Source organism: Megascapheus bottae, chromosome 1, assembly GCF_031878675.1.
Source record: "Megascapheus bottae isolate mThoBot1 chromosome 1, mThoBot2.hap1, whole genome shotgun sequence".
Classification (NCBI taxonomy): domain Eukaryota; kingdom Metazoa; phylum Chordata; class Mammalia; order Rodentia; family Geomyidae; genus Megascapheus; species Megascapheus bottae.
Window position 1 is genome coordinate 24401147 of NC_143509.1, and position 25266 is coordinate 24426412.

The window sequence follows — 25266 nt, forward strand, 5'->3', positions numbered from 1 at the left end:
ACTGTTATCTTTGTGTTTTTCACTGTGTTTGGGTACTGGGCATCAAATGTTTATTTTTCTGACTGTAATCCTAGCTACTCAGGAGCCGGAAATCTGGAGAAGGAAGGTTTGGAGTTAGCCTAGGCCAAAAAGGCCATCTCTAAAATAACCAGCGAAAAGTTGGGTGGCTTAAGTGCTGGAGTACGAGCCAAACAAGTGAACTTGAGGTCCTGAGTTCAAACCCTGATCCTGCACTCTCCCCCCATTTATTCCTCTAAAATTATTTTAAATGCATATCAGTAAGCTTTTTCTGAAAATAATTCCCAAATGATACATTGTCATCCATTGGCAGGGGACATAGAGCATTTTCTTTCAGATACTTGAAACTTAATTGTCAAGCTGTGGTGGAAGGTCACTGTTAGGTCTGCCTGGGAGAAATGATTCCTTTCCTTGGTGTTCTCCTGTGCACCCTGGAAATCCCCGCCCAGACTGGAACCTTGGCAACTGGCATGTCTGGAAGCAGTGGGAGGTCCCCCAGTCTGAAGTATTTCTTCATCCTCTGAGGTCATATCTGCTTCCACAGTGGCCACACTCCTCCCCCTATATAATCTCTCACTTCCAGCTATAAGGCCTTCTTCTTCCGCATGACTCCATCTTGTGCGGCTGTAGGTCTGTTTTCTCTCTCTCTCCATCTCTTAATAAATCTTCGCCTCTTAAACTGCATGGAGTTTCCTTTTGGCAAACCTTAGTCTCTTAGAACAAACTCAGAGGGAAGGAATGTAGAAACCATTGCAGAATAGTCTCCTCTTTCATTGGCAGATGACATACTCAGTTTTTGTCAAGACAGAGCAAGGTAAAGGACTGGATTCTTGCTTTTGGAGCACACTTCAATATGTCATGTTCTGTCTGTTGGTTAAACTGTCATGTAATACATATGACTAGTAAACCTCATTGCCTGCTGTGGTTTCACATGTGCCCATGCTGTACTGATAATCTCATCACAGCACCTTTGGAAGGGAGTTCTCTGAAGCTCCTCTATGAGTCCTTTATTACCATTTTTTTGTATGAACTATTGAATTTTACCCAGGAAACATTTTGAAAATTTGCAGATACTATCTCAGTTTTATTAGTTCTAAAATGATCATTTTATGGGCACATTTTTTAATTACCAAATAGTTCTATAAGGCTTATGAAAAAATAAACTCCCGTCTTAGTTCGTCCTGTGAGCAACTCTTTGAACTACGTTTCTTGACATGTTTCTAAAGAATATGTGGATTCTGTGCCTTTATTTTCTTTTAAGTTGTAGACATTATCTACTACTACTATTGCTATCTATTACTCCACATTATGAAAATTACTTATGTCTCCTTTTCCCTTAACCTTTTTTCATATATACAAGTTTTTCCTTCATTCTGCCAATATAAATTTTTGATTAAAGCAATGAAGAACACACAAATTACTCCTGTTTTCAGCTATTTGCACAGTATATACCATGATTATATTATTTTGTTTTCTCATTTTTTTCTCTTACCTGCTTTCTTTGCATCTCTAAGTATATAGAACCTTTCTGCTAGGAAACATCCTTCAGGCATAGTCAAACACAACAGGAATCTATTTCACATCATATTTTTTCTTAGAGGTACCTTCATACTCTGCATTGTCTTGTTCTGCTAGGACTAATTTCTCTATAGGCTTGTAGCACAATCCCATGTTCCTTTTGCCATTATTGGGGAGTATTTAACATTTTCCAGGATTGCTAGGTTTTTCTCCCATCTACCAGGAGACCTCTGGTAGATGGTAACCAAAGTGCAAAAAATTTAAGACCCTGAAGGCCTAAACATGTCCTCATTCAAAATTGCTGGATGGTTTGATAGTTTAATGGTTAATTTTGTTTTAATTTTATAGGGCCACAGAATGTCTAAATAATTGTTCAAATCTTGTCTATGAGGGTGCTTCTGGATCAGAGTAACTTTCAAATTACTACACTGGGTAACAGTCTGGGATGAGTGGGCTTTACCTGGTCAAATGAAAAAAAAAAATAGAACAAAGAGGCTGAGGCATTAAGTCTTTCCTGGCTTTCAATCAACACTTCTTCGATCTTTAGCCTTCTGACTGTGTCTGCTTATCTATAGATTGTGGGACATCTCAATCATCATAACTGAGTCAGTTCCTTGTAATCAATCGGTCAACCTTACTCTTTCTTCTCTCTCTCTCTCTCTCTCTCTCTCTCTCTCTCTCTCTCTCTCTCTCTCTCTCTCTCTCTCTCTCTCCCTCTGTTGGTTATTGCTTTCCCCCTCCCCCACCCCCCCTGCACAGGGAACTGTAACTATTAGTTTATGGGTTGTAAAATACAAGTTGGCAATAATTTTGCTTTTGGAAATTTGAAGGTCTTTCTTGTGGTCCATTTTCTAAGCTTTTAGTGTAACTGTTGAAGAGGCCCAAGCTCTTCTGATTCTGAGCCTATTGTCTATAAACTTATAATCTGAAAGATTTAGGAACTTCTCATTTCTTGGGTCATGAAATACTATGTCTGTGTCATCTTGTGAATTAGAGAATTGTTTTACCTGGGATTTCAGGAAGAATTAAAAAAAAAATCCGTATATGCATTGCTACTGGGCTGAACTTGGAGCCTGGGTGCTATCTCTGAGCTGAGCATTTTTGCTGAAGGCTACCACTTGAGCCACAGCTCCACTTCCAGCATTTTGTAGTTAATTGGAAGTAAGAGTCAGATAGACTTTTCCTATATGGGTTGGTTTCAAACAGTGATCCGTAGATCTGAATTTCCCAAGCAGCTAGAATTATAGGGGTAAGCCACTGGTGCTAGGCTTTTAAAGGTGCAGCTCAGGCTGGCCTTGAACCCAAGATCCTCCAGCCTCATCCTTCTTGTTGATTACTGGCCTGTACCACTATTGATGGCAGCTTATTTTATTTTCAGTTGTGAAGCTTCAACTCTGGGCCTAGGCACTGTACTTAAGCTCTTCAGCTCAAGGCTCTACCACTTTGTGCTACAGAACGACTTCACTTCCAGTTTTCTGGTGGTTAATTGGAGATAAGAGTCTCACAGACTTTGGTGTCCAGGATAGTTTTGAGCTGTGATCCTCAGATCTCAGCCTCCTGAGTAGCTAGGATTACAAGCATGAGCCACTGGTGCCTGGCTCTTTTGATTTATTTTTATTTCAAAAGCTATTATGTTGAAGTACTTGGTGTAATCCCTTCTTTCTTAATCTTCAGTATTCCTATATTCTTGTTTATTTCTTAGACATTTCTTTTTTGCCAGCCTATGTTGTTTCCTCCATCTGTCTCTCTCTTTGATCTTGTAAGTAGGGATTTGTCAGGACTGGAGCTTGAACTCAGCCTTCTGCTGAACTTTTTTTTTTTTTTTTTTTTTTGCCAGTCCTGGGCTTGAGCTCAGGGCCTGAGCACTGTCCTTGGACTTTCTCAAGGCTAGAGCTCTACCACTTGAGCCTCAGCACCACTTCTGGCTTTTTTCTATGTATGTGGTACCCAGGAATTGAACCCGGATCTTCGTGCATGCTAGGCAAGCACTCAACCACTAGGCCAAACTCCGGGCCCCTCTGCTGAACTTTTCACTCAAGTTGCTCTACTACTTGAGTCACACCTATGCTTCCTAACATTCTGTGAACTTCAACATAATTCAAATATATCTAAGGTTCTAGCAATATCTTATCTAGGGCAAACTCCCATCCCAATATCTTACATTGTTTACACATAAACGTTAGTTAGAAAACAAAAATTAGGGCTAGGAATGTGCTCTAGTGGTAAAGTGCTTGCCTAGTACATACGAAGTCCTGGATTTGATTCCTTGGTACCACATACACAGAAAAAGTCAGAAGTTGTGCTGTGGCTCAAGTGGCATAGTGCTAGCCCTGAGCAAAACAAGCTCAAGGAGAGTGCCCAGGCCCTGAGTTCAAGCCCTAGGACTGGCACACACAAAAAAGGAAAACAAAACCATAATGAAAATTTGTAGCCCTTTGTGGTAAGACTTACCAACTTTGTAATGTATACAGCCTTCCAAATCTCCAACAGTGATCCAGCCTTGCTTCTTTTCCACTTCTGGGTCATTGTGCAGTATTCTATTTCTTAACCATGAAAGATAGTAGACACGTAGCTTATTTTTCTTTCCTGTCAAAACACATAGGGATTTAACTTCAACATCCTGTTAGGGTTTTCCCATCTCCTTTTGAATCTTTATTTCATTTACCTTTGTGTGTATGTGAGAGTAATACAGCCATTGTTCTAGCACTTCATCCAAGAGTTCTGTTCACTAAGGCTTGTGGTTAAAATAACTTCTAGTGTTTTGTCCAAATCAGGGAACTAGTGTTATTTTAGCGCTACAATGTCTTTAGCTTCTAGTGGCTTCTTAACTGAACAAGCTGCTATTATCCTCTCTTCCCAGTGTTAAGAAGTGTTGACAGTGAGGATAGAAGGTATTGTTGTGTCTCTCTCTTCTTCACCCTCTAGCCCAACAGCAGGTAGCTATACTGAACCTTCCCTTTGCTCTATTTTTAAAGATGACAGCTATGGATCGTTAAAAAGGGGTTTTTTGGCCCATCCTGGGGCTTGAATTTAGGGCCTGGGCATTGTCTTTGAGCTTCTCAAGGCTAGTGTTCTACCACTTGAACCACAGCACTGCTTCCAGCTTTTTCTGTGTATATGGTACCTAGGAATCAAACCCAGAGCTTTGTACATGCTAGGCAAGCATGCTACCACTAGACTACACTCCCAGCCCTACTTTTTTTTTAAACTAAAATTTTTAAAGGTGACAGAGAAAGGCATATAATGAAGGCATTTACGGACTCAACCTGATACTGGACAAATTTGTGATGCTCAGGTCACTGAAAATATACAATAAAAACAGGAAAGAAAAACGTAAATTTGGAAAAGAAGATAAGGTGGCTTGTACTATAGAATTCATTAGTGGTGGTTCACATCTGTAATTCTAGATCTCAGTAGGCTAAGATCTGAGGATCGAGATTTAAAGCCATCCTGGGTACTAAAAAGTCCATGAGACTCTTATCTCCAACTAACCACCAGAAAACTGGAAGTGGTGCTGTGTCGCAAAGGGTAGGTAGGGAAGTAGCCTTGAGCTGAAGAGCTTAAGGACAACATCTAGGCCTAGAGTTCAAGTCCCACAAGTGACAAAAAAATTCATAAGATAAGTCATCTAGAGAGTATGGAAGAGTATCCAAGGAGAAAAATGTAATACATTGTATTATCTGGGTTCCAGAGAAGATAACAGATATCCATTGGTCCTTCAGTAATGAGAGATATAGAATTGTGGTTAAGTTCTTGGATATTTATTTTCCTTTGAAATCTCTTTGGCTTTAAAGATGTTTTAAATTTTACAGATGTGGTGATACCTTCTTGAAGAGAACTACTTAAAGCATTGCATATTGTTGTAACAGAAGGGTTGATTCAGAACTGGTAACTATAGGAACGGCATGCCATTATTCATTTTTGTAACTGAAGCCTAGAGCATGTTGTGATGTTCACGATAACTAGGAGGAACAGCAGAGCTATTGTGTTCTCCTTTCTATAGTGCTATCAGTCGAAGGGCAATTCAAGGATCTTTTGCTTCCATTTTCAATTTTTCTTTTCCACATCTGTGCCTTTAGATAAGAGGAAAACAGACTCTTAAGAATTAGGACGTGTCAGTAACAGTATAATGAAGTCTGAACATGAATTTTCTGGTAGCATTTCCACTTTGGGTAGATGACTGGCAGATGTGTGTTTTCAGTTTTGATTTGGTAGTATAGTAATCAAGAAAGCAATTAGCCGGAACAAAAGACCCCATAGAATTAAACTCAAATCACAATGCAAAAAGGGTTTACTTAGCTAACCTTTACTTGAGGATGATAATATTCATTCAATGGAAAGGTACAATAAAGAGGCAAGTGAGGACATTTTCTTAAAATAGAAGTTACTAGAGCTGGAATGTTAGACTTCCTTTAACGTTCAGCCCAGAAGCCCTCATGTTGCCTGTGCAGTTAAGGCTGCATAATGAGCCCTGCTATAAACACTGTTGATATTTGAGCCCCACCCTCACAGATTCCAAATGTGTATGATAAAATCTAGCCACAGTGCTATAATTTATTGTGGGATAGAAGGACAGAGCTTACATTTATTTCTTCAGAAACAAGAGATGATCCTTCCTACCTCCAAACACCTGGAGAACTAGGTCAATATAGTAACCTACCTGATATTGTCACAAGAACATTTAGTCCTTCAAGCACATCCATCTGCTGAAATCGCCTCCGGTTGATCAGGTTATAGACTTTTCCTTGCCCACTTCTGTCCAAAAGCATTAGGCCATTTTCAGTTCCTACCAGAAGGTTTACACCTGCAAGTTTAGGGTTTAAATTAAGGTTAAGGTGGGCTCTTTGTAGCCTTTAACTCTTTAACCTTTTTTTGTGTTTGGGCTTCCCTGAAGCCCTAATAAACTTGTTTCTTGTGAATTCAACTAATGGGCTAGTGATAATATGGTAGTGAGTGTAGAAATAGAAACTCTGACACTAATTAAGCCACTGTCACTCTAATGGAATTAGTTTTCTTTTATGAAGTGTTAGCCATTTACTATCTAGCATAATGCCTGCCACGAGCAGCCTTAGGCAGAGCTTTGAAGTTAACACAATTTGCATTTATTGGCTTTCTGAAACCTTTCTTTCTCATTCTTCCCTTATGTCCCTTTTCCTACCTTTTCTTTCTTCACTCTCCTTCCCTCCCTTCTTTCCTCTTTCTCTCCCACTCTGCGCCTAGTTACTGTCCCTGAGTTTTTTTTGATCAAGGCTAGCATTCTCCACTTGAGCCACAGCTCCACATGCAGCTACCTTCTTGCTGGTTAACTGAAGATATGAGTTTCATGGACTTTCCTGACTGGGCTCGCTTCAAACAATAATCTTCAGATACTAGTCTCAACTCCAAGTATCTAGGATTATAGGCATGAGCCACTGGTGCCTGAAAATTTATTTGACTCTGTTTATATCCTACTTCTCTCCTTTCCAAGGTTCACACCCCACCCATTCCATACCTATTCATGCAATGATTTTTGGGACATTAGCCTGCACATTCAATGTTTGATCATGTTCCCATTTTTATACTTTATCAGAAGAAAAGACCTTCATTCTCACACTAAACTCTTATATCCTGTACCTTTATGGCTGTGTTCTGTTAGGTTCAAGAGAAGGTGTGTGGGCTAAGAATCACAGAAAGGCTGACTTAGGAGACTTCTCAGGTATCTAATTCTAACCTAGCCCACCTGTCATACAGTGATCTATGACAAATGACTGTCTGGATAGCTATTATCTACCCATTGCCAAGTACAGACATCAAGAGGTGCATGAACATTTAACTCTTCTAGTTTGCTCTTTTGTGCACATACCAACCTTTTCAAAATTAATGGTGGTCATTGTGTTTTAAGTCCTTTTTCCCTAAGAGAGAGCCATCACATCTCATGAAACGATTTTCAGGCTCTATAATCTTCCCCTCTGACATTTCAAGTGATTTTACCCGTTACAATTATGGTGCCCAATGCAAGCCTGGTATTTTAGATGGCTACAGATAGGCTATATCTGATCTGTCCATAGTGTTACCAGTAATACAGACCCAGGACTCTGTAGAATATCATCACACCTACACTGAGATCTTTTTCACAAGAACCACAAAGTGATGTTTTGAACTAAAAGGGATTCCTCATTATTTTTTTTCCAATTTTTTTTTCTGTTGTTGTTTATTGCTGATAGGATGGCTTTGGTAAGTCACTAAAATATGGCAGACTGGTTCTGTATCTGTGAAACAAAGGTAAGAGCCATTATTTCCCTTGCAGGATATGGTAAGGATCAGAGACAGAACGTGAGTGCTATACAGATAGTGGGTTTGTAGTAAGTGGTGGTTAGTTCCTTTGTTGACTTTAGCTTATCAGTGTTCATGTTGAGCTGGGTCTCTAACACTGAGATACACATAATTTTCCTGTTTCAGAGTTAATGAATGAAAAAAAGCACTAAACATACCCCACAAGGCTGCACAAAGTATTTCTGAGTTGAATCGTTTCTTGTATTTTCTGATTTCCGGTGTGTCACTATGAGGCCGAATATTGGTTGGGTTTACGTTTACCACTGAAATCTTCCTTGCTTCATTGAGTTTGGCCTGTTCTTGCCTAAGGAGTTCGCTAGTAAACAGAGCTTTGAGAAAAAGAACCAGAGAAGTCAGTAGCATTCTAAAAGATAAGGGAAACAAGGAAAAGGATCATTTAAATGCTATGATTTCTTTTGGTTTAGTGTATATTAAAGTGTATTAGAGGTGCAGAAACTCTACAGCTGCATTTTATGCCTTTTAATAGGATAGAGCATGTCAGTAACAGCAGTAGTATTTTCTTAATTAGAAAAACATCTATAGCTAGTACTTGGAGGGTTTAGAAAATTAATATTAATCTCAGTAGATCAAATAGGCCATCTCTACCTCCTGCAGATAGATGCAAGGAAGATTTCCTTTTTGAAATTATACATTAACAATTGAAAAGTTGGCCTAAACTGACTTTAATGATTAGTGAGTTGCAGAAGGCCAGAAAGCAAGACTATTCTAAGTCAGCCAGACCTTTGTGATGGGAACTACACAGAGTTCAACACAACTTAACACACATTTCAGCATAATCGCATTGTACCCAGAAATTGTTTTTGGGAAATTTGTGGTAAGTTCGGAGATCGCTGAGGAACAGCTTTTCTTAGTGTCCCTGGATACTTCTGGGTTCCTACCAGAAGCAAAACAGAAAAGATGGGGAAGAGTAAGGAAAAGGGAATTATTATTATTGTGGAATTCCTAAAACAAATTTCTAAGTCAGGATCTACTCATTAAATGGCTTAACTGTTGAATTAATGAATTTTTTGACCAGGCCTTACAACAAAGAAATGTGTTACTACTACATTTAGGCCTTCTTGCTTACCGGCAGCTGATGACTCTTCATCCTCTTCATCTTCATCAGTGGGAGACGTCTGGTATACTCGGGGGTCCACAAACGGAGTGAAGGAGGCTTTACTGCTGCTGCCCATGCCATACTAATAAATAAAGGAGATGAAGAAGAGAAGACAAACACTGCAGGTACAAATTGATGCTAATAATATTTTGCTCAAGCTTTATAATGGTTACAGACTCCTTGATCTATGCAGCTTCATAGTCCAGCTCTCTAGTCAAAGCATGTGCCTCTCTGCACCTGGTCCTGGTTATTCCCCAGCTCCAGTGCATTGCTAGGCCTTCATCGGTTATCAGAGTTGCAAGAGTTACAGGCAAGAAAATTACATTTGGAGCAACAAATAGCATCTTAATATCTGTAAAGTCTTTGAGGTGGTAGAATTTATCTCTACATATAAGCAAAAGCAGTTGCACATTGATCAAATGGTCCTAAGAACAGCAAGAGCTAATATTTACATGTTTTATTTGGGGATTTCATGAAAACATTAAGGGCAGTACCTTTTGAGAGTGTACTTAAAAAATGAATCTCAATGGCTTGGATAACATCGAGGGCATGAAGTCAGAACTAGACTTGGGAACAATGAACTCATTAACAGGGCTTTATGTCACAATATTTGGTCTAAGAGTTGCAATAACCATTTTGTTACCTTTATTCCTTTGGTTTCACTGATTGTTTTTTTTTCCCCAGTCATGGTGCTTGAACTCAGGGCTTGGGCTTTATCCCTGAGCCTGTCTGTGCTCAAGGCTGGCATTCTACCACCTGAGCCACAGCACCACTTCTAGCTTTTCCTGTATTTGTGCTACTGAGGAATCAAACCCGGGGCTTCATGCATGCTAGGCAAGCACAGTACCACTAAGCCTTATTCCCAGCCTCCACTGATGTGTTTGGGATGTTGTTAAAACAATCTATAGTGAACTTAATAACTGCTCTTGGGGGAAAATAAATGGCTTTAAGGGTTTTAAATTTTATTGCAGATCTTCAGTACAAAATCAGAAGAAGGACAATCAACATTCTAACACCTCTAAACATATAAGGAGACCACCACAAAGATCCAGTCTGATTTAGTTTGATTTTCCCTCCAGCTTTTGAAATAAAGCTCATTTTCTCCATAAGAGTATCCCTCCCAAAGACAGCACTTTGCATGTATTCTTTCCATTGATTTTTAGAAGTTTTTGAGGAAGGTGGGACTGATACTCATCTTCCCACTTACAGTGGGGGCAGCAGCAGAATTAGAATCAAAGCTCCATCTTGGGAGAGCATCCTTGGTACTGAAGGTGTTTAGTCAGAAAATGTCTGCCCCCACAGCACAAAGCTATTATAGACTGCTGTATATTCTAATAGGCCCCCTTTTTTGGAGGTATCCAAAGTGTATCTTGTAAGCAAAATAAAAACAATAGTGTACATACATGTAGGGCTTAATGTGTGATTCATGGGACCAATCATGAAACATAACCATGCTCTTGAATTTATCTAGTGAATGACATCTGTAAGCTTTGGCTGATTATGCTCATTCAGTTTCTTTCCTGAGACCATTTTTATGTAATTTGGAGCAAGAACCTATCAGTTTAGTCTTACTCAGTTTTGAGTATGAATCTCAACTGGTTGGCCTTGAAATCTTAACATGTAACAGTTTCTATCGCAGGAAGCCCAAGTTCTGGTCCAGGCTCTATCATGAACAGCTTTACTTTAATTAGCCAAGTTACTAACCTATCTGAGCTTCAGAACCTCCACTGGCCCAGATGGTGTCTGAGAACTTTTCACTGTTCTATATGTATGATTTTTCTATTTGAGTAATTTCATAAGCAGCTGTACATGGCAACCATTTAAAAACATATCAGGAGTTGGGAGAGGTCTCCTCTTGGAAGTAGTAGAGTTTAGAACCCATTAAGGAAAACAGAACCTCCGTGCCCAGCACTTACCTCACTCCCTGAGTCCATTTCCTGGGAATGGGAAGAAACACGCCCCAGGCCTTCCGTTGGGGTCCCAGCTGGGGAATGGCTCTGCTGTACCAGGTCTGGGAGGTTGATGTGACCAGCAAAGCCATTGCTGTCAGTGTGGCCAGATCGCTTCTTCTCTCCAGCTGTCTAAAGGACAATAACACACAGGGACCTTGAGTGAAGGAGGAAAAGGCTAAGAGCAGCATGCCCCTCACACACTGTAGGTACAGGGACTCAAAGCTAACTAATTGGGGTGTGGGATGCTAACACTCAAATTTGTATTTTAGCTAAGAAATGAGCACATTAAGTTTTTCTACTATGTATAGATTGGTCCTGATGTCATATGCTCCTGAATGAGAGACACTTGGGAATCCCATTTGATATAGGAGGTATATACCCTGAGGGAATATACGGATGCAACAGGGGAGAGGGCTGAGTACAGCCCATACTGGCATGCTTCTCTTCTGCAATGGCAACATGTCTGAGTGTATATGCACACTACCAATTACTTGGATTTACAGACTATATTGCTACCAGTTAATTGGACTTACAGAGTACATTGCCAAGTTACAATGAAACTCAAAAATGGATAATGAACATGGATAATCAAAAATATTACTGAAAAGAACACTGGCATGAAGTAATATTAATAATCCACAATTATATTCAAAGAAAATACAAAAATGATACACAAGCCACAGAGCTCTTTGTCTTCCACAAGGCCAAACAATGATTAATCAGCTCATCTAGAAGACCATTGTCATTAATGTTTGATGTCTCAATAAGTAAGTATTATGTTTTGTGATGTAGACAGTAAAGAAATGAAGTCATCACGACTAAGGAAGCATTTCAAATACTGCTGATAGCCTGTCCTGGAGCTTGAACTCAAAGACTGGGCACTGTCTCTGAGCTTTTAATCCTCAAGGCTAGCATTCTACCACTTGAGCCACAGTTCCACTTCTGGCTTTTTGGTGGTGAACTGGAGATAAGAGTTTCATGAGCCTTCCTGCCCAGGATGGCTTTGAGCTGTGATCTTCAGATCTTGGCCTCCTTATTCTATAATGTATATGCTCTACATTGTGTAGGACTACACTGTATGTGCTGTTTGCTCTAGAGCATTTACTAATAAGGTTACACAACCTAGTATGTTTAGAAAGCACTGCTCAGGAGCACAGCCTGCTTCCAAAGTAGTAGGGCAAAATTAACAGATAACTCTGGTCTTCAAAAGGCAGTATCCACACTGTAAGAGTGACTAGCACTTACCTTTCTTGATTTCCACCTAACTGTACCGCAGTGTACATTGTCCAATCTTTCTTCATCTCCCCTCTAATCCCTGTAGGAGTAACCTGCTATCTGCCCTTAATCATGTACACACACAGTGTGTGTATGTGACTGCAAGCAGTCAGGAGCTAGAGGGCACCTGGCCCCACTCACCTGGAGCAAGTGGGGCGTGTCTCAGGACACCATTGGCTGACAGTCATCCCTATTTGATGACGTGGCTGCGACTGCTTGATCTGTGTTTAGCAAGCACGTTTTGTAGAATAAACTTAGACCTGCACCGAGAGTCCTGGTCTCCGGAGTCTATTACTCGTGGGCTCCGTCGCCCACCATGTATGCGTCTGAGAGGGATGCCAACAAATCCCCTTCTCAAACTTTTGTAACCATCATTCCACTCTTCTATGAAATTTTAGATTTCACATGAGTGTGATCATGAGGTACTTGTACATCTGTGTCTGACTTATTTTACCCTACAGAATGATCTCTAGTTCCATTCTTGTTGCAAGTGATAATTTTTTTTTAAAAAAAGAATTAAACACTTTTATTGTCAGGGTAATGTATAGAGGGGTTACAGTTACATTCACCAGGTAGTAGGTGCATTACTTCTCACACATTGATGCCACTTTTCATGTTTTTTTTTCCCCCACTTCTCTCTCCCCACCCCTCCCAAGTGTTTCTTTTAGGTCTGAGTAGTATTTAAGTGTGTATATGTACCACATTTTCTTTGTCTAGTCATCACATGATGTAAGTTGCTTCTATTTCTTGTCTATTGTGAATACAATGGCAAAGATTGTATAAGTGGGCTGGCTGCTGATGTCTCACATCTCTCATCCTCACATTTCTCCACATCCTTACCAGCACTTGTCCCCTTTTCGATAATAACTCCTGTTGGGTACTGGTGGTTGACACAAGAAATTGAAAACTACTTGAGAGAACTCATCACTGGGGACTATTCAAACCTGAACTGTCTGGAGGAAGAGCCCTTGTATTCTGCATGGAAGTATAGTCCTATAATGTTATACTCTTGGCCACATGGATTGGACCAGGAGTGGGTACCTGAGTCGAGACCAGATTTTTTTTTTTTAAAGTTCTCCTTATTCCAATTATTTTTTTTAATTTTAAAGTGGGTTTTCTTTTAAGTGCCTTTCCTTATCAGAGTAATGTATAGAGGGGTTACAGTTACATTTCTAAGCTAGTGAGTACATTACTTCTTAAACATTGTTACGCCTTCTTTCATTTTTACTCCCACGTTTCCTCTTCCCACCCCCTCCCAAGTTGTCGAGTACATTTCCAACATACTGTATTATGAATGTCACTGTTACATTGAGATCAGATTTCTTAAAAAATTTAATATGAGGCTTGAGAAACTGAGGTCAGTTTCTACTAGAAGCTGAACTAGAATACAGCAGAGACATAACTTGTGAACTGAGTGAATGAAATGATCTGAGGGTCTCTCAAAAGACCAAACTTACGTTAGATACTGGTGGGTGTAATTTTAACATGATTGATTGCCATCTTAGAATACTACAAGGCTCTGAATAATGCAGAACCATCTGCTATGGCTAGTAGCACTGGAAGTGTAGTTCTAAATGCTTATTTGGAGCTACCGTCTTGTCATAAAGAGTTAGGCGGATTTTAAACCACATTAAGAATTAGAGACTTTTATATAGATTTAAATAACTCACTCCAGAACATCCTTCCTCATGCTTCTCAAGTGGCAAGCTGTACTCACTGAAGGTATGAAATGATCCATTCACCACACTAAGAGGTTTATACACTAGCAGGCTACCATATCAACACCGGGAGCCAAGTCCATTTTTCATTCAAGGCATATGTGAAAAGATTCTTTAAAGCTTACTTGAAACATTCAACAAGGCTATAAATGAAATTCTAGCAAAAGTTGCTTTGTGAATTAGTCTAGTTAGATAGCCCCACTGCTGATCATTATTTCAAAGGCTTTATTCATCTCAAAACTACAGTTCCCTTTTTCCCTATAAAGGTGAGATGCCCCATGCCTCTTTGGAGAGCGAAGTCTGTTCTTGGGGTTTCCCAACTCTACCCTGGGAGAAAAGAGGGAATCGTAGATGACATGTCTAAGTTTCAGAGGAAAGAGTCTTTTTGATAAGACGTAAAAGGAAAATTCAGTTTATAGAGTGAAAAAAGTCACTATGTATTGAATACTTGAAACTATGAAGTAGCTCATTTAAATGTTCTCAGCCATCTGAGAACTCATATGCTATTATTTGTAAAATTTTATAGATGATAAAACAGATGGAGAAGTCAGATAACATTTTCATAAAGTTACTAGTCATTTTCCTTTCAAACTTGCAAGATGATGATAAAATGAGAATAGATTCCTATTGGAGTCCTTCTTGTGTACAGAAGGGAGCTCTACCTGCTAGAATGACAGGTCAAGGGGAACAGTGCCTCCCACCACATGAAACAACGTTCCTAGACTTTAAAAAACAAAAACAAAAACAGTTATTCAGGGTGAAAAGCATGGCCTAGTGGTAGAGTGCTTGCCTTGCATGCACAAAGACCTGGGTTCAATTCCTTGGTACCACATACACAGAAAAAGCCAGAAGTGGTGTTGCTGTGGCTCAAGTGGTAGAGCACTAGGCTTGAAGAATGCCCAAGGACAGTGCTCAGATCCTGAGTCCAAGTCCCAGGACTGGCCAAAAATAAACAATTACCCAAAATGCTACTATGTACTTTTTCTTTTCTGCCCCCCCCCACCTCCCCTCACCCCTGTCGTGGGGCTTGAACTCTGGGCCTGGGCACTGTCCCTGAGCTCTTCAGCTCAAGGCTACCACCCTACCCCTTGAGCCATAGTGCCACTTCTGGTTTTTCTGATGGTTAATTGGAGATAAGAGTCACACAGTGGTCTTTAGTGCCTGGGTTGGCTTTGAAGCATGATCCTCAGATCTCAGCCTCTTGAGTAGCTAGGATCACAGGCGTGAGCCACTTTGCCTGGCTGCTACTATGTACTTTCAAGTAAACCTACGTGTTCCACTGTCAACTAATTTTTTTTTCAAGCGTTAATTTAATGAATTCTCAGAGCTCCCTAGCATTTTTACCATGAAATCCACAAGGATAAACCACTGAAAGAGAAGGCTAACAAAACCCTGGTGCTATTCAGAGATAACTCATTTCTCCTTTCCTATTGTAGGGAACATCTGGGTCTGCCAGTTTTATATCCTCAGGCTCAAATTTTATATTTCAGTTTGCATAGCTCCTACTAAAATTTTTGGATTAATGTAATTAAGTCACATTGAAAAAGCTTAGAAAGATTCAGCAAAGAAGGCAGCAGACAAAATCACTCAACCATTTAGATACCCAGATTTCTTATACCCCACCCCCAATGCCTGTCTCCATGCTTATTGTCAGCATTCCCAGGAAAGCATGAATACAAAAGCCACTTAAGAAATGTGTGGTCTTCCCAGTTGTTAAAGCAACTTACCTCTCTAATCATCAAGGTTCCTTCTCTTGAAAGACTGCTGCTGAAAGTGTCAGTGTGAGAGGTCTCCAGCCCATGGGTCCCCACCACACCCACGTTGTACTGCTCATTGCTCCCTGGAGCTCCTGTTGGTCTAAGGTGGGAAAGAATAGTATCAATGGCAAGCTGAATTTAAGGTATACCAATTATTATGACTGTATTAAAAGTGGTCATGTTATCATGTGTTTTTAAGTGTATACTTCAGTACACTCCATATTGAGTTGACTGACTGGACTGGGATTACATTTCTCTAGCTTCTCTTTCAACCTGGCCAAGAATATGGAGAAACATGCTAAAGCCAGCACAAAGGTTTCCAGACTCTATGTGACCTCCCCCTACACCCCTGCTCCACCTCCTTCCTTGATGAGCACACACTCTTACCTGTTCTTCCCTCTGCCTGGAACACTTTATCACCCCAACTCTGGACTGCTCCCTCTCAGTCATTTCCTTTAATATAACATACTTTCTCTGAGAAGCTGTCTCTCATTTTCTATTTTTCATCCCAGCAGCCCCTTTTCTCTCTTTTCTTCAGTAGTTGTCATCAGAATGTGTAATTCTTTATCTAATTTTCTCTATCATGAGAGCAGATGTTTGGGGGTGGGGTAAGATTCTTGCCTCTACTCATCAATATATATCCAACACCCAACAGAAAGTCTGCACATAGCAGGAACATAGAAAGTAATCACTAGTTAAATGAGCTTTGTGCTATTTATAAAGACTCATGCTGGTTCATTGGGGGATACCCATAAACAAGACTGTTGGCATTAGGGGAAAAAAACCCTCTGTATTTACCCCATGTGTTGCTAGTGCTATGTCTGTTTCAGCATCCTGAATAGCTAGGATTATAGGCATGAGGCACGAGCTCATCTTATCAGCTTATAAGTACAATGCATTTTGAACCATATCACCTCAAAGAAGTATTTCAACTGTCCATATGTCAGTCTCAGAAAGGAGCCATTAGTAATGTTCCAGAGATGGGGAAAGTAATTTTTTTTTCTTTTTGCTACTACTGGGGCTTGTACTTTCCCCAGGTTTTCTCAAGGCTAGCATTGTACCACTTGAGCCTCAGCACCACTTCATTTTTTTCTTTTTTAGTATGTGGTATTGAGGAATCAAACCCAGGGCTTTGTGCATGCTCGGCGAGCATACAGTCACTAGGCAATGCCCCTGCATTGTTCTTAAAAATATTATTTTTGTTGTTCACTTTTATTTGAAGTTTAATTTTCTTTGTCTTTAGTTGTCTTAATTTCTTGTTTGAGACAAGATGATGCAAAGCTAATAAAGTCAGTACATGAAGTATTTGTGAAGGTCCTTGCAGGACTGGGGGGTCTCTTTCCCTCTTCATCAATTAGGCATTCTTTTCCACTGGCAGGGGCAGCTTGAATCTGGGAATAGTCTAGGATGATGCTTCACAGGCAGGAATGGGACTGCTGTAGACAGTCCCATGAAGTCCAAAAGTTGGGGAATTAGTTTGGTCTTTTTCTTTAAAAATCCTGACAAGGTTCTGATTAATAAGGAACATGTGAATACAGATGGAATTGGCAAAACAGTATTTTTACTTTAGAGCTAACTTAGGCAAGAAAATCCCTCAACTAATTTCCTACATATCTCGGTTAAACTCCTTCTGAATTTTTGCATTTTCATTATTTTACTAAAAATATCAGATAGGTGTCCTCTTTCATGTAAATTTGTAGTAGTACACCCCCCACTTTTTTGGTCCATATGTTCTTTCAAAGTCTTTTATGGTTTATTACTCTACCAACTGCAAGTTTTCCAAATCAGTTCTAAAAGTTTAAATTTTACTGAGCAGGTCTGATTTTGTATCATTTATTAGTTGGTAGCAAGTTTTACAGTTTATAGTATTAGCCATTCTTTGTTTCAACCTTTGTTGAATGTTTTAAGCTGACAGTATATTCTGGGTCAATTTTTATACTTTTAATTTTATGAATTAGAGCCACTTCACCTATGATAAATTTTTATGGTGAACAGTTTTGACTGGTTAGTTCTATCTTACTTCTGTTAGCAATAACTGTTATACATAAAAATAATCATCTACATTTCTTTATTTAATTTCCTTATAAAATGGTAATTTCTTCAAGATACAGCTAAGATATTCTGCTATGGAAATTTGGTCTATTAAGAATCATTTCTGAGATTTGCAATAGAGCAAAATCTTGATACATAAGGCCATATAATGTGAAGCTAATTGAAAGGACCTCCAGGATATTGAAACAAAAGCCATATAATGAATGATTGTTGTCCTTAATGTACTATGTTGTCTCTCATCTCCTTTGCTGTCCATTGGTTATCTCATATTGGTATAGTATCTCACTTTGTTATCTGACATATTGAATTTATTTGTATTTGGATATTTGAAATTTGATAGGGAAGGGGGGAAAACCAAGACAGGTGGGGGGTTTGGGGGGGGAGGGAAAGGGGTACCAAGACATGTGAAAGGGTATCAATGTATGTGAATTAATGTACCTTCTATCTGGCAAATATCATGTAACCCTTTTACTAATTACAATAAAAAAATTATTAAAAAAAATCATTTCTGAGCTGGGAGTTTGGCCTAGTGATAGAGTGCTTGCTTAGCATGCACAAAGACCCGGGTTCAATTCCTCGGTCCCACATACATAGAAAAAAGCCGGAAGTGGTGCTGAGGCTCAAGTGGTAGAGCTCTAGCCTTGAGAAAGTCCAAGGATAGTGCTCAGGCTCTGAGCTCAAGCCCAGAACTGGCAAAAAAAATAATAAAAAAGGATCATTTCTACATATTTATTCTATCCTAATTATGGAAAATTCCCACAAATTTCTATATGTTTAAAATTGCATGGGGAGCCAGTGGCTCATACTTGTAATCCTTTCTACTCAGGAGGCTGAGATCTGAGGATTGAGATTTAAAGCCAGCCTGGGCAGGAGAGTCCATGATATTCTTTTTTTTTTTTTCCTTTCTCAGTTGTGGGACTTGAACTCTAGGCCTAGTTGTTGTCACTGAGCTCTTCAGCTCAAGGTTGCTGCTCTACCCCTTGAGCCACAGCTCCACTTCTGGTTTTCTAGTGGTTAATTGGAGATAAGAATCTGACAGACTTGGCTGGCTTTGAACCACGATCCTCAGATCATCAGATCCAGCCTCCTGGGTAGCTAGGATTATAGGTGTGAGCCACTGTGCCTGCTCAGCTGCCCCAATCCTCTTAGCTCCAATGAGCTGTGTGGCTCAAATGGTAGAGCAGTAGCCTTGAGCACAAAAGCCCAGAGACAGTGCCTAGGCGCTAAGTTCAAGTACCATGAATGACAAAACAGATTTACATGTCTCTGTGATATATAATTTTATGTAAAAATTCAGCGCTTAGTGTTTCAGGGCCTGAGAACATTCTTTTGCTTTCCTGTCTAAGATGGCCTTTCTGTGGTCTTCCTTTTCTTCTCTATCTTTTAATTTTCCTAAATGTAAGTGGTATCCAGGATTTTGCTTTACTCTGCCTAATCTTTTTGGCATGCTTATATCTATGACCTTTAAGTAATTATCATCCATTACAAACTAATACTCAGACAAACTCAGTAACTTACTTATTCAGAATTATGTTAGCTATCTACCTGAGATCACCACCTTTGTGATCAAGTGAGTGGTAAGAATCAAAGGCAACATGGTAGCTTGCATTGGATTTTGGACAGGATAAGAACAGTAAGAACTAAGAATATAGTTTTTACTTGCTAATCATAGTAAGAATATACCAGAATTGGCTCATTAGTTATATGTGCCATACTAATGTAAGATGCTAGTAATAGGAAGAGGAGGTAGGAATAATAGATGACTTCTTGTACTAGTGTCTTAATTTTTCTGTAAATTTTTCTGTAAATCTACAATTATTCTAAAAGCCAAGTATAGGTGGGTGTGGTGGCTCAAGCCTGTAGTCCTAGATACTCAGGAGGCTGAGATCTGAGGATGAAGGTTCAGAAGCCAGTCCAGGCAGAAACGACCTGAAACTCTTATCACCAATTAACCGTCAGAAAACAGAAGTGGGGCTTGGCTCCAGGGTAGGGTGGTAGCCTTGAGCTGAAGAGCTCAGGGATAGTGCTCAGGCTGAGCTCAAGCCCCATGACCCCCCCCCCCCAAAAAGGCAAAGTGTATTAATAAAGAATGAGAGAAATGCATTTTTAAAATCTGTATGAAGTCAAACAATAGTGGAAACAGTTCACAATTAAGATAATCCTTTGTTCTAAATATGGTTCTTCCAAAATAGAGCGAGGATAGGAAAATTACTTGTCCAAAATCCTATAAGCATACTAAAAAAATCAGAACAAAAACAAATAAAAAGACTCTACTGATTCAAAAGAAACCTACAGAAAATTTACCATTATTAGGCTGAGGTTTAGAACAGTTTCCTATAATTGGATTTGTCAAAGTGTTCCTTGGAGGTACTGACTTAATTCAATATGTGCTTGTTCAGCACCTGCTATCCGAAAAGTCCTTGGTTTGACACTGAGAAGTGAATATAAAATAGGTTCCAACTTCTTCAGTTTTAGGAAGAAAACTTATCAAAACAGAAGGGCATCACAAATGTACTTAAATATAAGGCAGAGCATAAATGAGAAAGAAGGATGGAGGGAAGGACTATCTCAGAGAAAGGAAAACATTAAAAAAGGACAGGCACTGTAGGACAGATAGTGCTTGGTTTGGCTGAAACATGTTCTGGGCAGTCATGGCTTCTGGAAATAGATGAAGTGGTAGGGAGCTAGGTCTGAAGGAAGGAGGTCTGAAGGAAGGCTAGTCACCCGTCTGCATCATTAATCAGTCAAGTTACCTGGATAAGGTTCTGGGGAGAAAGGAACAGGACAATAGTCCAGGAGGCAAACAATAGGATCAGAATCAGAGCTCTTGAGTAAGAAAAAAGAACAAGCCAGGTGTCAATGACTCACACCTGTAATCCTACAAACTCATCCAGGCTGTGTGTGGCACTGTTCTGCATGTATCTGAACTGGGTTGCAGGGGAGGGCACTGAAGCAGAAGGATGCCTCTTTTGCTCACTTGATGTGATAAAAATCAATGTAGACATGGTTTCTTCTTCCTTTCTATAAATCTTTCATTTTTCCTAATTATTAAAGTCCCAAATAAGTGTATAATCTACAGCTAGTCACTTGCTTCTTTTTAGTCTATTTTCTACCACTTTTTCTGTACACAAAGCAGTTGCAATTCTGTACAACTGGCTAAGTAGAGAACACAAATGTAGTTAAAGTTATGTCTTCCAAGTTGTGTCTTACACAATACATAAGAAACTAGAAAAATGCTATGGTTTTTACTATTGGAATGCACAGCTCCTTGTCTCAAAGGCTAGAGCTGCATTTCTGAGCTCTTTTATGTATACAATTAGAGTGAATTTTGTGCTACAAATATTTTTTTCTCCAAAATATTCAACACAAAATATCAAGACCTATCGGATGTGTGTGTGTGCGTATGTGCGCATGCATGCAGGTCCTTGGGGCCTGAGGTCTTGCCCCTGATCTTTTTTAAGGCTAATATTGTACTACTTGAGCCACAGCTCCATTTCTGGGTTTTTTTTTTTTTTTTTGATCTTGTCTTTTTTGGTACTGAGGACCAATCGAGCCTAGGATGTTATGCTTGTTAGTCAAGTGCTTTGCCTTGACTATATCCCAGCCCTACTTCTGGCTTTTTTTGGTGCTCAACTGGAAATAAATGTCTCATGGACTTTTCTGTCCAGGCTGGCTTTGAACTGTGATCTCAGCCCCGTGAATAGCTAGGATTACAGCCAAACACCTAGCTCAACGTCTATCTTAACAAAGGAAAATAAAGCTCCAAAACACTCAAGAGCTAAGGGTTGTATAATGGATTTTCAGTAGGGTGAAATTTCTTAGGCATACAACTATCATGTTGGGAGAATAGAATGCACCTGTTTCTATAAAAATACTACACAATCAGAGTGAACACACATGTGCACATTCTATGTTTTTTTTCTGAGTATATATTGTGTATATACAAAATATTCTTTAGTGAATAATCATTTTAGTCTCAATTTATCATGTATTCAAGAACCATGCCATACTTTTATCTGCTGTAAAGCCTACAAGGTAAATTCAGCTTATTTCTCCCCGAATCACAGCAATAAGGGAATCTACCCTTTGAACTGCTTTACCGCTCTCTTATATGACATCTTTCCAAGTCATCTTGCTAAAATAACCTCTCAGAAACATACTACAGATTATGTCTCATCCCAGCTCAAGGCATTTTCCAGTGGCTACATAATAAAGTTCATATTCTTAAGGAAATGTAAGTAGGTAGGACAGAGCTGTAAATACACATACTACGTAGAGTTTGGCAGAATTTATGTGATGAAGACCAAAGAAAATGTATCAAGAAAAAAGAGACAGGGGAATGATTGACTTAATTATTCCAGGCTATGAGTCTAATACCATGGTTATTTGATTCTTGGTTCTTTTGAGGGAGTATTAACCCATGCTGCCATGTGGTGGCAGTTCTCTTACTGGTTGGTGGTAGTGATAGTGAGATAATGTATATCTCGTCATTCATTTTAATTCTTAAATTTCACTGTCCACGATTGCATGTTTTTTTTCATCTAAGGAGAAAAGGCATATGCTAGTGGCCTGAGTGTCAATGTTTTCCCTGAAGATAAAAGGAACCTAAGAAAACAGTGGCCAAAGGACAGTCAACCAAAGATAGAATGTTTCCAGATAGGTAAACCGAGGCCTAGATATGCTGCACATTGTATGTGATTGTGTCTATGGAGAGACATCATGTCATTACAGAACTACATCCTGGTATGAACCAAATTCTCTAGTCAATTCACTGTGCCAGTGACCCATATGTGCTTTATATTCCCTGTCATGGAGTTCCAGCACCACCCTCTTCCCCCATGGTCTACATTTAGAAAGTAGTGTAGAGCCAGGCAGGATGGAGCATACTGCTTGTAGTCCCACCCATGTGAGAAGCTGAGACAAGAGTATAGCTTTACCCAAGCAGTTTGGGCTAGCCTGGGCAGCACAGGGAGAGTCTGTTTGAAGCAAACAAAACAAAACTCTTCTTACATCAGTCTAGGTATGTCGCTGACAGCCACTGTTCCATCTTGAGTCTCACTTTCTCCATCTTCCTCTTCTTCCTCACTACTCTCTGACTCTTCACTGGAGGAAGAGTAATCTGTCACTTTCTTCAGTGGACGGTTTGTTTCTTCAATCCGGAGTTCTCTTAATTCTTTGGCTAATGCCGTCAGATCCTACAAGAGAAGTTTGTTCAGCCTATGAATTGTAGTTAGGACCAAAGCTATATTTCTCAGCAAGTCAGAGCTCCAGCTTAAGCAACAAAGAAAAATAAAAAATAAAAAGCTCTATAGAGAACTGTGACAAACATAGTTACTGCATGAAACTAAGAAAACAATGTTTGTGGCGTGTAGAAGCTAGAAAAGAAGGATGAAATCAAGTTCAACTTTGTTTAAAACCAACAGCTAGACTAACACTATCCAGTTCTGCATATATGTGTGCATATATATATATATATATATACACACACATTGTGTAATGTTACCACCCTCAGTTAATGGGACAAATCCATGGGATGAGAAATTGTTCCCCAGTATTCTGGAACTCCTTCCTAAGCCACATTCATGGCTTCTTCCCTCTATAATTACTAATATACCAGAATCTAGCATCAGTCATAGTCAGAGAAGTTCCCAAGGTTCATTTGGTGTGTCATCATTCCCTACAGAGACGAGGGACCACATCAAATGATGGATCTTCCCAAGCCTAGTGCCACTGAAATTTATAGCCACAGAGCTGAATTAATTAAGAGGAACAACAAGAAAGGAGTTTTCTTCCAGAATGATAGATGTTTTTATTTTCTCCACTTGTTAATTCCAGTCACCTGGCAGAAGCCCTGACCAAGAACACTGAAATGAATATGCAAACACTGAAGAGATCATTTCCCAGTTTACCATGGGTATGATGAACCCTTAGCCTTATGGATGTGATGACGTGGGGTTTAATCACCAGGCACATTGCAGGCAGTGTGCTAAGTTTCTGACTACCTTTTACTTTACATGCTTTCAGAGCAATGCGGAGGAAGCAGTTCTGCAAAAGCATGGCCGCTCTAATTTGCATGGGTTAACTGCCCATGACACACAGCATGCAAATGAGGAAAAAGCAATTTGACATCAGTCTTACCATTTCTCCCTATTTAGTGACCCATGTGGGAATCAGAGCATTCAGTGAGAGACAGGGGATTAGGGAGAAAGAAACTCATTGAAAAATACTAAACCCATAGTTTCCTTGTGGCCATATTCTCTCTTTATTTCAGTCCATAAATGGATTTGTCCAATTTACCTGATGAAGGATTCAGACAATCTCAGTGACATAGATGCTATTTGATAATCTGTTCCATACAACTGGTTAGAAGAAATAGTGATCAATATGCATAGCTAAATTATAATTAAGTTTTGTCTGCGACAGCCAGCCCTAGTTTCTCTACTACCATTTACATGACAGGCATCACTATAATGGGTAAAGACAAAAGGAAGAAACACTTTAAATGTTTCACTTGAAATTTATGAAGTTCCAAGAAATAAGTCATTTATTTCTAATTTCACAAAAAAATTCCACAAGGGAAGTAATAATTTGTGTTCTAAAGTTACCTGAATGGGAACACAAAGTTTCTGAAAATTCAAACTGTATACACAAACTCAGTTGCTAGGGCTTTCCAATGGTTACATTGACCAATGCACGGTCCAAGCCCAGTGAATGTGTTCATCCATCAATGAGAACATGAATAGAATTGTATTATAAAGGCCCAATGGACAGGCATAGTGGCACATGTGTATAATCTCAACTACGTAGGAGGCTGAGATAGTAGGATCTTGTTTAAGGCTGGCCCAAGCAAAACCTGATACACTAATTTAAAAGTAATGTAAACTGTGCTGGAGCAAACAGTGCTCAAATGGTAAGAGTGTCAGTTCAATCCAAATATTACAAAAAATAGACCAATGGTATCTAAATAAAATGTACACTACTAAGGGAGAGGAAAACAAGCATCCTACAGGCTTTTATGGAAATCCATTTTTAGTTTCTCTGGCAATGGACCAAAACTAGGAAAAGCTCATATCTAGATTTCAGTTTTTTACTTATTTCCTCTTGATAATTGACAATGCTCACCTTTATTAAATGAAAAGTGAGAGTATATTCCAATTGAGAACAATGGGAACAGTGTAGAAATTTGTTAAAACAGGAAAAGGATATTATTGTTTTCTAATATAGTATTAAATTAGATAAATTTGTATTTTGTCTTATATATTAAGACCATTTTAAGTCTCAAAGTATCTAACAAATGTTAATTGTCATTAAAACTACATTTCATTGTGATTTAAAGAGAGAATATGGCTTAAAAGAATTTATTTTTATTGGCGTTTTAGTTTTAGTCCTGAGTAAAATATAAATTATTGGCTATGACTTCTGTAAGGCAATGGTTCCCCCCCCACCCAAATTTTGGTTTTCCTTATCATTGACATTTCAAAACAGTGCAAGAGATTTAAGAAATCAGAATTATTAAGAAATATTTAGGTGATTCATAGACCCTTGAT

At 39.2% G+C, this 25266-nt stretch overlaps 1 protein-coding gene and 1 long non-coding RNA gene across 7 annotated transcripts in view; one reads left to right on the forward strand and one right to left on the reverse strand.

Annotated features, from left to right (window-relative positions):
* The window catches only part of LOC150068535 (uncharacterized), a 154309-nt gene that overhangs the window by 101413 nt on the left and 27630 nt on the right, over positions 1–25266 (forward strand). The window contains exon 3 of one of the 2 annotated variants that reach the window (XR_016536642.1): positions 8922–9090. This is a non-coding gene — a long non-coding RNA (uncharacterized LOC150068535). The remainder of the gene's footprint in view (positions 1–8921; positions 9091–25266) is intronic. The other variant, XR_016536645.1, reaches the window with a different exon arrangement.
* Tnik (TRAF2 and NCK interacting kinase) overlaps positions 1–25266 on the reverse strand; it is a 374276-nt gene that overhangs the window by 13530 nt on the left and 335480 nt on the right. For 3 of the 5 annotated variants that reach the window (XM_090338726.1, XM_090338723.1, XM_090338733.1), the window contains 8 exons: positions 22730–22914; positions 15638–15767; positions 10882–11046; positions 8936–9047; positions 8657–8743; positions 8007–8177; positions 6197–6340; positions 3988–4122 (listed from right to left, as the gene is read on the reverse strand). In XM_090338726.1, coding sequence (XP_090194852.1) covers positions 3988–4122; positions 6197–6340; positions 8007–8177; positions 8657–8743; positions 8936–9047; positions 10882–11046; positions 15638–15767; positions 22730–22914 — 1129 coding nt within the window. The remainder of the gene's footprint in view (positions 1–3987; positions 4123–6196; positions 6341–8006; positions 8178–8656; positions 8744–8935; positions 9048–10881; positions 11047–15637; positions 15768–22729; positions 22915–25266) is intronic. The other 2 variants (XM_090338732.1, XM_090338731.1) reach the window with 1 other exon arrangement.